This window comes from Myotis nattereri (genome assembly GCF_964212035.1).
Source record: "Myotis nattereri genome assembly, chromosome: Y".
NCBI lineage: Eukaryota > Metazoa > Chordata > Mammalia > Chiroptera > Vespertilionidae > Myotis > Myotis nattereri.
Window position 1 is genome coordinate 40,771,676 of NC_138094.1, and position 13,058 is coordinate 40,784,733.

At 38.3% G+C, this 13,058-nt stretch overlaps 1 protein-coding gene across 1 annotated transcript in view; it reads right to left on the minus strand.

The window, feature by feature from the left end:
- Positions 1-13,058, minus strand: part of LOC308512202 (lysine-specific demethylase 6A-like) — a 293,519-nt gene that overhangs the window by 63,234 nt on the left and 217,227 nt on the right. Inside the window, exons 17-20 of the mRNA XM_081081999.1 lie at positions 10,159-10,934; positions 8,463-8,592; positions 6,656-6,761; positions 6,004-6,209 (exon numbers count right to left, since the gene is read on the minus strand). Of these exons, the coding sequence (XP_080938125.1) occupies positions 6,004-6,209; positions 6,656-6,761; positions 8,463-8,592; positions 10,159-10,934 (1,218 nt within the window). The remainder of the gene's footprint in view (positions 1-6,003; positions 6,210-6,655; positions 6,762-8,462; positions 8,593-10,158; positions 10,935-13,058) is intronic.

Genomic DNA, 13,058 nt, shown 5'->3' on the forward strand with positions numbered 1-13,058 from the left:
AGCTGGCAGGGGAGAGCAGTTAGGAGGATCAGGCCGGCAGGGCAGAGCAGTTAAGGGGATCAGGCTGGTAGACAGGTGAGCAGTTAAGAGCCAGTGATCTCAGATTGCGAGAGGGATGTTCGACTGTTGGATATCCACCGAGGGGTTCTGGATTGGAGAGGGTGCAGGTCGGGTTGAGGGACCCCAACCCCGGCCCCCATGCAAAAATTTCGTGCACCAGACCTCTAGTATTGAATAAAATACACTTTTAAAAAAGGCTATAATAAGAGACTAAAAGGAACAATTCATAGTAATAATCAATCTAACAACACTGTGTTTTTGTGAACATTTTCAAACCCAAGGCAGGAGCATCTAAATATACAGAGCAAATAGTGATGGACAAAACAAGAGAGATTGATGGTAATAAAGTCATGGTAGCAAATTTTAACACTCCACAGGCATCAATGGCTAAATCATGCAAACAGAAAATCAACTAAAAAAAAAAAGCCTTAAATGACACATCTGTCCAGATGGATTTCATTGATATTTTAAAACATTCATACCAAAGCAGCAGAATATACATTGTTTTAAGATGCCCATGAAACACCTGATAGGCCATAAAAAGCCTTCAGGAAATTTAAGAAGACTGAAATAATTTCAAGCATCTCTCTGATCTTAAAGGTATAAAAACAGAAATCAATTCTATTAAAATATTTTAAAAAAACAGACATTAATGAAGGCTAAATAACATGCTACTGAACAGTGAATGGGATGACAATGAACTCAAGAAGAAATCAAAACATACCTTAAAAAAAATAACGAAAACACAATTACCCAAAATCTATGGGTGACAAAAAAAGCAGTTCTAAGGAAGATTCACAGGTCTGCTTCAAGAAACAAGAAAAATCTCAAATAAACTAACCTTGGACATAATAGAACTCATAAAGGCACAAAAAGATAAAGCCTAAAGTCAGTAGAAGGAAAAAATTAATACAGTTCAGAGTAAAAATAAAGTAAATAGTCTAAAAAAATACAAAAGATAAAAAATACCAAGAACTAGTTCTTTGAAAAATAAGTAAACCTGACTTATAAAGAAAAATGAGGAGAAACCAACATGGCAGCACATGTAAACACCTGAAATTGCTGCCTCGCCCAACCACTTCAAAAATACAACTAAAAGACAAAACAGACATCCTCCAGAACCACAGGAAGGCTGGCTGAGTGGAAATTCTACAACTAGAAGGAAAGAGAAAAGTACACTGAAACTCAGGGGAGGTGCGGAGGCACATGCCGAAAGGGCTGGCAACTGAGGACGCAGTTGTCCTTTTCAGTCAGGAGGGAGGCACAAGTTCCCGAATGCTCTGAACTCCAGTTCCGGGCAAATCACTGTGGATCCACACTCACACGGAGAGAAACTGGACTGTCTAGCATTGGGCAGAACTCAAGGGCGGCTTTCTCTCAGAGGTGCTTGAGCAATTACCTCAGGACACTGAGACTCGGGGCCTCTTAGGGCAGGGCTGAGGAGCAGCCATACCTGTTTGCTCATCACTGTTGATCCACTGAGACCCTGACCCACCCAAGCTGTGTGCTGAGCCTTTTGCATATGAATGGTCAGGCCCTTTGCAATCTAAAATTACCTAACAAACTGCAGCTGGGTCAGAGAAACTCAGAACATCAAAAAGAAGGCCAAAGGCCCCACAGCAGCTTGCATTGCTTCACAGCTGGGCCTCACCTGGGCACCTCCAAATCCCAAACAAAGAAGAGGAATCTGCAGGTCTCTCTGCAGCTCCAGCTGGGTAGCCTCAGGCAGAGGCTAAATTAGCACCTCCTTAGAGACCCAAGAGCCAGTGTACCCAGTGGTCAGAGTGGGACCATCCAGATTACAACTCCTCAGAAACATAAGGGACAAACTCAGGGGGTAGACTCAGTGAGCACCAAAGCCCCACTGAAGCAAGTCTTGCCCCATAAGGGTGTCCTTAGCACAGAAGTTCTCCCACCGTAGACACAGCTGAATCTCACAGCCAATTGGCCTGGAGGTCAATTCCTCCCACTGTTACCAACAACAATCAAGGCTTAACTACAACAAGACTGTGCGCGCAGCCCACAAAGGGGTGCACCAAGAGTGTCCACGTCAGGTAATTGGGGAGGCTGAGCCACTGGGCCCTATAGGACACCTAGCACAGAAAGCCACTCTATCAACACAGGGAAGCAGTCAAAATGTGGAGACAAAGAAAAAGGTCACAAATGACAGAAATGGAGGAAAGCAAACTACTGGATATAGAGTTCAAAACCATGGTTATAAGGTTTTTCAAGAATTTTCTAGAAACCACCGATAAATTTAGTGAGGCCCTCAATAAATCTAGTGAGACCCTCGAGGATATGAAAAAGGACCAACTAGAAATTAAGCATACACTGACTGAAATAAAGAATATTATACAGAGATCCAACAGCAGACTAGAGGATTGCAAGAATCAAGTCAAAGATTTGAAATATGGAGAAACAAAAAACACCCAACCAGAAAAGCAAAAAGAATCCAAAAATATGAAGATAGTGTAAGGAGCCTCTGGGGCAACTTCAAGCGTACCAATATCCAAATTCTAGGGGTGCCAGAAGAAGAGAGAGGGCAAGATTTGAAAACCTATTTGAAGAAATAATGACAGAAAACTTCCCCTATCTGGTGAAAGAAATAGACTTACAAGTCCAGGAAGTGCAGAGAACCCCAAACAAAAGGAATCCAAAGAGGACCACACCAACACACATCATAATTAAAATGCCAAGAGCAAAAGACAAAGAGAGAATCTTAAAAACAGCAAGAAAAAAAGTTAGTTACCTACAAGAGAGTACCCATACGATCGATTGTCAGCTGATTTCTCAACAGAAACTTTGCAGGCCAGAAGGGAGTGGCAAGAAATATTCAAAGTGATGAATGCCAAGAACCTACAACCAAGATTACTTTATCCAGCAAAGCTATCATTCAGAATTGAAGGTCAGATAAAGAGCTTCACAGATAAGAAAAAGCTAAAGGAGTTCATCACCACCAAACCAGTATTATATGAAATGCTGAAAGGTATTCTTTAAGAAGAGAAAGAAGAAGAAAAAGGTAAAGATAAAAATTATGAACAACAAATACGCATCTATAAACAAGTGAATCTAAAAATCAAGTGAATAAAAATCTGATGAACAGAATAAACTGGTGAATATAATAGAATCAGGGACACAGAAAGGGAGTGGACTGACAATTCTCGGAGGGAAAGCGTTGTGGGAGGTGTGGGAAAAGACTGGACAAAAATCGTACCCCAATGGATGAGAACAGTGGGGGCAGGGGTTGGGGGAGGCGGGTAATGGCAGAGGGTGGGGCGGGGGGAGCTATGGGGAGAAAAAAGAGGAACAAGTGTAACAATCTGAACAGTAAATATTTAATTTTAAAAAAGTAAAGAGCCGAAACCGGTTTGGCTCAGTGGATAGAGCGTTGGCCTGCGGACTGAAGGGTCCCAGGTTCGATTCCGGTCAAGGGTATGTACCTGGCTTGCGGGCACAACCCCAGTGGGAGATGTGCAGGAGGCAGCTGACCGATGTTTCTCTCTCATCGATGTTTCTAACTCTCTATCTCTCTCCCTTCCTCTGTAAAAAATCAATAAAATATATTTTTAAAAAAATAAAATAAATAATAAAAAATAAAAATAAATAAAAAAGAAAAGAAAAAGAAAAATGAGAACCTTAATTAATAAAATCAGAAATGTAAAAAGTGACAGCTACAACCACAGAAACAAAGGATTATAAGAAACTAGAGGCCCAGTGCACAGATTCATGCACTGGTCGGGGGGCAAAGGGGGGTCTCTAAGCATGGCCTGCAGGTATCAGGCTGAAACCCAACTGGCCCGGCCCCACTGCACCTGCTGCAGGCTCACACCCAGTTAGTCCTGATTGATAAAGGCTCACCAGCTGTGAGCCCTGCATCTGGCACCCATCAGTCAGCTGAGTGGCACTCCTACTGTGGGAGCACACTGACCACCAAGGGGCAGCTCCTGCATTGAGCGTCTGTCCCCTGGTGGGCAATGCATGTCACAGTGACCCGTCAACCGGTCGTTCGGTCACTTAGGCTTTTATATACATAGACTAGAGGCCTGTTGCACAAAAAGATTCGTGCAATAGGCCTTCCCTTCCCCTGGCTGCTGGCACCGGTTTTCCTCCGGCACCCGAGACCCAGGCCTTCACTCCGACCTGAACCACCTTCAAGCCCTCGCTCCTCCGGCTGGAGCCACCTTCAGTCTTTGCTCCTCTGCTTTGCACCTAAATATGCAAATTAACCACCATCTTTGTGGCGGTTAATTTGCATATCGCTCTGATTAGCCAGTGATGGGCGTAGCAAAGGTATGGTCAATTTGAATCTTTGTCTATTATTAGACAGGATTACTAGGAACAATTATATGCCAACCAATTGGACAACCAGGCAATGAATAATTTCTTAGAAATATGCAACCTTCCAAGACTAAATCAAGAGAAAACAACATCTGAACCTAGCCAGGTAGCTCAATGTCATCTGTATTATTAAAGTGTTGTGGGTTTGAACCCTGTTCAGAGCACATACTAGACTGCAGGTTTGTCAGGGTGTATGGGAGGCAACAAACTGATCTCTCTCTCTCTCTCTCTCTCTCTCTCTCTCTCTCTCTCTCTCTCTGCCTCTCCCTCTCCCTCTCCCTCTCCCTCTCTCTCCATATCTTCAAGTGAGGATTAAAAAATAAATCTATAATAATAAAAGCGTAATATGCTAATTAGACCAGATAACCTTTCTGGATGACCACCCAGGACCATGCTATGACACCCAATGATGCCAGGCCAGCTAAGGCGGATGTGATGTGATTGGTTGGGGGACCAGCCATAAATCCATGATCACCCTGCAGAGGGAGCCCGAGGTCCAAGGTGCCAGAGGGAAGCCAGGGGAAGAAGGCCAACTCATGCAAGAATTTCATGCATCGGGCCTCTAGTAAGTAAGTAAATAAATAAATAAAACAATAGCTGAACAAATAACTGTTAACAACAAACTAGTCAAACAACTCCCATCAAATAAATGTCCTATATCACATGGTTTCCCAGATGATTTTTACCAAACACTCTCAGAACTAACACCTTTCATTCTTGAATAATTTTGAGCTATTTTAGTAAGTTTCTGCTTCTCCTCAAGTTTTCCTTAGAAACTAAGATTAACACAGGGAAAGTAGTAATGCTTTCTATGGCAATATATTTCAGATAAAACAAAACAGAAACATTATTTCATTGACCAGATGAAAATGAGAGCTATACACCTAATTTTCTTCCTATTAAAGTCATTTTTGGCCCAGCTGTGTGGCTCAGTGGTTCAGTATTAACCTATGAACCAGGAGGTCACAGTGTGATTCGGGTCAGGGAACATGTCTGTATTTCAGGCAGGATTCCCAGTGTGGCGTATGCAGGAGGAAGCTGATCAATGATTCTCTCTCATCATTAATGCTTCTCTCTCTTTTCTCTACCCCTCCTTCCTTCTCTGAAATCATTTTTTAAATGATTTACGTAAACTAACATTAAAAAGAAAACATTTCGAAGTCTAGCCAGTTTGGTTCAATGGATAATATCGGCCTGCGGACTGAAGGATCCCGGGTTCGATTCCGGTCAAGGGTACTTACCTTGGTTGCAGCTCCTCCCGGGCCTGGGTCCTGGTCAGGAAGTGTGCAGGAGGCAACCAATCAATGTGTTTCTCTCACATTGATATTTCTCTCTGTATTTCCCTCTCTCTAAAAATCAATAAAAAAATATCTTCGGTGAAGATTTAAAAAATAGAGAAATACCTTCAAAGTGAAATTAGTATAAGACAGTAACTTTATTCTTCAATTAACTAAGTGTATCTCATGAACTATTAACTTTGCTTAAATTTTTGAAGTTTTTAATAATTTGTAAATTACAACAGTGTTAAAGTAAAATTATATGAATGAAACAGATTGTTATAAAAGTAATGTGTATAAAAGTAATATCCTGGAAATAAACACTTACTCTCAATGATTCTTGGAAGGAGGAGGCTTGGTACTGTGCATACTTAGCAATTGTGGTATGAGATCTATTACTTTCACAATGCCAGATTTTCTTCGTTCCAGTGGGATCCCAGTTTTCATCAGCTGGTTGCAACAACTGTGTCCTCACTTCTACCATGTGTTCATTGTTAGCTTCTACCAATGTTTTGGTAGAGAAAAGTCCAAGATCTTCATAAACAAAAAATTGCATTAATAAATAAATTTGTATTTGGTACAATGAACATTTCAAAAACACTTTTAAAAGAGCGCGGAGCTCCAGCCATTTCCATTAAGACTGTTTCAATCACTGTGGTACAAAATTTGCATAAACTCCCTTGAAGCAACAGATCTAGCCATTATGAGTGTAACAAGGGAGTAGAGAATTTATGAGAATCTAATTTTATCTGAATTTTATATTCAAAAGGTTCTTGGTTATCTAACTTAAACTACTAATGCTGCATAATGATACCAAATTAAAAATCCACCATAACTTTATCAATAATTAATATTGACAGCATGTATTAACATTGAGAAAGGGGGAACATTAAAATAAAAACTCAAAAATTTAGCATTTTTAAAAATTAATAGTAGTAAAAGAAAATTCAAACTTTAAAAACAAAAACAAAAAACCTTACCTAATTTAAGAGCTCCAGCAAGGCCACGTATAACTGTAACAGGGTTTTTGGGATTTGTACAAAATTGATGTAATGGAGGAAAGAAAGCATCACGCTTATTTTCCAACTGTAATATTAAAATGTTTTGTTAAATATAAGAAAAATGACTAAATGTTATACAATTCATTTTCATTTATCAACCAAGCACTTTAACATCTACAGTGTATCTTAACTATTAATGCTGTATTGCTACATATTATCATTAGTGTTTCCAAGTAATTAAGATATAACTGCATATAAATTTCTCCTTTAGAGAAATAGATTTTAAACTTAGTAAGTTTGAGATGTTGCCAACCAATTGTATCACAAAATTTACAAGATATACTTAAACATTTTAGCAGTTCAAAAATATTTACTGAGTTTGCTTTTCAAATATAATTCCATAATTCTTTTATAAGAGTGGGGAAAGTGAAATTTACTAGCCTATTATCAAAATACAAAATTATTCAACGTAACCTACAAAAGATAAATCTTCATTTTGTACTTAATTTTCTTAAAACTTACTTTGAAAGGTTTATTTTCATCAAATCTCAGAACCTTCCTATCATGTTAAGATATCAGTAAATTTTAATTTAGTAAAATATTAACATAACAGCTGGGGAAAAAAAGCCAAATTTGCTTGGCTGGTAGGCTCAGTGATTGAGCATCGACCTATGAACCAGGGAGGTTATGGTTTGATTCCTGGTCAGGGTATGTACCCGGGTTGTGGGCTCGATCCCCAATAGACGGCATGCAGGAGGCAGCCAATCCATGATCCACTCTCATCATTGATGTTTCTCTCTCCTCTCTCTCTCTCTCTCCTCTTTCTCTCCCTCTCTCTTTCTCTGTGATATCAATTAAAAAAAAAAAGATTTTTTAAAAGATCCAAATCTCTAAAATCCTCTCATCTGCAAAATCATTCTAAGTACTTAATGTTTAATTTTTAGTTGAGAATTTTTTTTATCTTGTGTGTTAGAAGGAATGGCAAGAATGGATAACGAGATTCTGGGAAAAACATAAAGTATTTTAATTCATAGCAACTTTTCATATTAAATGCTTCAATTTGTGAAAAGTAAAAATTGAAATCAGCTTCAAATTTAAAAATATCTACTTATACTTACTGTAATCTTTTTAGTAATATGTATTTTATATTTTCATCAATTTTATATTCACTACCACTTTTTTGAAAGATAAAAAATTCTTTGTTTTAATCACATGAAATCAAATGAATATGAAGATCCATACAAACCATCAAGTGGAGGAACGTAGTCTTAGAAACATGTTAACAAAAAGATGACACAAAAACAAATTATCTTTTACTACTCTCATATGCCCAACGCATGGATGAGAAAACACTTCAAATATTGTTTAAAAATTATTTCTAAATATAGCAGTGGTCAACAACCTTTTCTGTGAGAGGACAAATAAATATTTTTGGTATTTATCAACTACATGTTCTTTTTTGCAAAACAATACTGCCAAACTCATGCAAAAACAATCAGAGATAATGCATATATGTAAACCACTTTGTATACCAGCAAAACTTTATTTACAAAAAGAGGTATTTACCATATTTAGACTGAGAGATACAAACTGGCATCCATCCTCTAAAATTTGTCACCCATTCTCTGAGATACAAACACATTTTTGCAAAATCTTCAAATTACTGAGAAAAAAATTTAACCTTACCTAACTTCTAAAAATCAATTTAATTTGCATTGGTTTAAAATATATCTTCAAAAGACAGGCAAGTTCAGCACTTGATTTCTAAGTAATTAATGAGACTCACATAAATACTAGGTGTAGGTGGATTCAACTTGTCCTTTGGCAAGGGAGGGTATGGTGACATTGGTGGTCTTGGAGGTGGACATTTATCAAAAAAAATGGGACTATTCGACAAGCCATTGTTACCTAAATTCCTGTAAAATAATAATTAGAAAAACTGCATCAGCTATTAATTTTGAAAACAGATATTTTAAATCTAAGTTTTAAGTATAGGGCATTTATAAAAATAAAATCACTTAGGATATTTGTAATCATTTCAGTAAAATAACAAGACAGAATAATTGTAACTTTAAATGCATACTCAATTTGACTTTTTATACCTTTTAATCGAAATTAAACAAGATAAATTTATAGCCACATGATATAAATAATCCAAATTTCTCAACATATTTACCCTTAGATTTTCTTCACTTACTATTAAAAGAGCAACTTATACAAAAAACAAGTTTTTATATCTATATTAATTTCTAATATTTCTCTCCTTTTCTATATATTTTAACTATTTCCAGAATACCTGTGATCACTTTAAAATCTAGAAAGTCCACTTGTTCTCTATTCTCAAAAAAGATTGTGCAACACCCTACTATTCAACAAGATTCTACTTTATTAAATTCATAATTATAATAATTTTAAAGTCAATTGTATAGCTGCTATGAATTCTCATCTATAATAATAAAAGAGTAATATGCTAATTAGATCGGTCAGCTGAATGACCTTCTGGACGAAGCCGGGGCTGTGAGAGCCGAGGCAAGCCACCACAGCTGCAAGTGCCAACCCCCTTGCATGATTTTCGTGCATTGGGCCTCTAGTATTATACATACTTATCTGGATGAACTTTTTTTCTCTTTAACTAAAGGAATCATACTGCTAAGTTATAAATTCTAAATATGTAGGAAAATTAATCCCTAACTCGAACTTCTTTATTTTTAGTATAAACATCAGATACTTACAAATCCTTAATATTTTAAATGGAAAGCAAATACTAAAAACTATTAAGCCTTTGAAATAGTTACTTCTGGAACAATGGAAATGTTTAAATATGGATGGTATTACATGCTAAAATTTGATATGGAGCCCTAGCTGGCGTGGCTCAGTGAAGGGTCCTGGGTTTGATTCCAGTCAAATGTACATGTCCGAGTTGCAGGCATGCAGGAGGCAGCCAATGATTCTTTATCACTATTGATGTTCCTATCTCTCCTCCTCTCCCTCTCCTTTTCTCTCACCACTGATATTTCTATCTCTCTCTCCCTCTTCCTTCCATTCTGAAATCTATAAAAATATATTAAAAAATTTATTTGACATGAAAAGCGTGAAATTATAAACTGAAAAAGGAAGTATGTTGTGAAGTACCTAACTGTATATATAAATACACAGCAAATATGTGGTAGTCCGACAGGCTGGAATATGGTATTTTTACTGTTTATATTTTCTAACTTTTCATAATGTAAATGTACTATTATAAAAAATTTTAAATATCTGATTTTATTAAATCAGGATCAAATTAAAACAAAAAAAAATGTTGATATGCTCACTGATACTGAAGCATAAAAAAGTTGCTTATGAAAATGATATTTTAGATAAATTACTACAACATTTTATATATAATTTCTATTTATTATAAAATCAAAATATTTTTTCCATTTTCTGATTTGGGTAGTAATCAACAATATTCACTTTGTGATTAAATTTCCCATACTAACCTGCATGCCTTCAGAACTTCTGTGGAACTTGAATAAATAGACACAGACATTGATGGAATAATCTGAGGATCAGATTTTAGGTTAATTATAGGTGAGTCTGGTTTTTTAGAGCTCTGTATGTTCTCTAGTCCTTCTCTATTAATTGTGTGTAATCTATTTTGAGGACTGTTAATGCTGCCAACACTGTGTGAGGTTGCCTGCTCAGTGGATTTTGAAAAAGGTATTGTGGTGAAAACGACTGAAGGGGGTGAAGAGGTAATAGAATTATTAGTCTTCGTATGAATAGCTGGGTAAATATTACTGGCTTTGTCATAGGCTCCAGTACCCACACTGTCACTGGCTTTTCCAATCAATGAAGGAGAGATATGAGGACTGTTTGATAGTAAATTTGGTGATGTACAATTTCCATGGTTAGGATCACAAACAGATTCTACCGTCAGCTGCTGAACATGATTAGAAAGTCCCTTGACAACAGCACAGCCATTAGATATGTCTCCAGTATGCCTGCTTGTTTCAGGCACCAAAGACCTATTTCCTGAAGGCTGGCTCTCTTTGGTAAAGGTAGTGCCTTGCTGTCCATCTGAGGTAGCAATATGAGATGAGAGGTGATTGAGAGCAGCTCCCTGTGTCACTGAGTTGCTAGAGAGAGTTCCATGTCCAATCTGTTTCTGAATGCCAACACTAGCTGCTTGGAGATACTGGACAGGTCCAGTGGAAAATGAAGGTTGTTCATCAGTAGGTCCTGACAAATGTGAACTCTGACCTTTGTGAAGCCCCTTTAAAAAAAAGAGAAACAGAAATAAAGTAATTAAAAAGGTTTAAATCTATAATTATGCAAATCCAACAATAAAACGGATTAAAAATGTTAAATAAAAGCAGACACACACACAAAAAACCACACACATACACACACACACACACACACACACACACACAAAACCACAGTTAAATGTGTAATACAATTTATCTCAAATCCCAAAATTTAATTTTTAAAGTTTCCATTACCAAATGATTAAAGTAGTACTTTTAGGGAAAATTATGAAACTGGGCTGATTTTTATTATTTGGTGTAGTATTTCTTCAGGTTTTGAGGTTTAGACATTATTTTTCAACCACGTGAGCAGGAGACACATGAGCAGTGCGTCTTATCCAAGGAGCATCAGCCCCTTGAGCAGCCTGCCTCGAGCCTAAGAGCAGCAGCCTCATGTGGCCTGCCCCTGTCCAAGGATCAGCAGCTGTGTGAGCAGCCCGCTTCCCCATCAGAGGAGGAGCAACCATGTGAGCAGTCCGACCTGTCTGAGGAGCAGCAGCCGCACAAGCAGTCTTCCTACGTTTGAGGAGCGGCAGCCCTGCACAGGCTGCACCCATCCGAGGAGCAGCAGCTGCGCACACCCTGCACTAGTCCGAGGAGCAGCAGCTGCACAAGCATCTTGCCCTCGTCCAAGCAGCAACAGCCGCATGAGCAGCCTGCTGAAACTGAGGAGCAGCAGTTCTGCGAGCGGCCCGCCCTCATTCGAGGAGCAGCAGCAGCCCACCCCTGTCCGAGGAGCAGCAGCCACACGAGCAGACTGCCCACGTCCAAGGAGCGGCAGCCCTGGGCAGCATGCACTGGTTCGAGGAGCAGAGCTACAACAGCCTGCACCTGTCCGACGAGCAGCAGCCAGGTGAGTGGCACGTCCCCATCCGAGGAGGAGCAACCACGCGTGCAGCTCATTGAGAGAAATCAATGACCAGAGAATCATTAATTGGCTACCTCCTATACATTCCCTACCCAGGATCAAGCCAGCAACCTGGGCATGTGCGCTTGACCATGTATTGAATCCAGGACCCTTCACTTTGCAGGCCAACACTCTATCCACTGAGCCAAATTGGCCAGGGCTAAAAATATTTTCTTAGAAAACTATAAATAAACATTTACCACATCTGAGATTCTAAAATATAAAGTAAAACATTTCTGATGTGAAAGAGAAATATACAGCCCAGTGGGCATGGCTCAGTGGTTGAGTGTCAACCTATGAACAAAAGGTCACGTTTTGATTCCCAGTCAGGGAATATGCCTGAGTTGCAGGTTTGATCTCCAGTGTGGGGTGTTCATGAGACAGCTGAGCAGTGATGCTCTCTCATCCTGGATGGTTCCATCTTTCTCTCTCCCTAAATAAAAAGTATATATTTTTTTAAAAGACAGAAATATACAATTCAGCAATAGTTGAAGATTTAACTAACTCATTGTAAATGACTGATTAAAACAAGTAAAAACACAGACAATGAAATAAAAAAATTGTCTTTAATATACACCAATTACATGTCTCACTCTTCCACTCAAAATCAACAAAACAGCCCTAACTGGTTTGGCTCAATGGATAGAGCGCCAGCCTGCAGACTGAAGGGTCCCGGGTTCGATTCCAGTCGGGGGCATGTATCTTGGTTGCAGGCACATCCCCGGTGGGGAGTGTGCCGGAGGCAGCTGATCGATGTTTCTCTCTCATCGATGTTTCTAACTCTCTATCCTTCTCCCTTCCTCTCTGTAAAAGATCAATAAAATATATATTTTTTAAAAATCAACAAAATATATATTTTTCACAGTTCACATGAAATATTGTCTAAAACAGACCATAAACTAGGAGCAAAAACAAGTCTCAATAACATTATTAAAACTGAAATCAAACCAAACATGTTTAAAATGTGGAACTATATCAAATATCAAAAACATATGAGAAATACCCAAATTTTGGAATATAAAGAACAGAATAATAAATGTCTCATGTGTCAGTTTAGATGTCACAACAGAAACAAGGAAATTTGATGAGAATCAAACATAATACATTCAAATTTATGTTTAAAACTATATTTAGGCCAGAACCGGTTTGGCTCAGTGGATAGAGCATTGTCCTGCTGACTGAA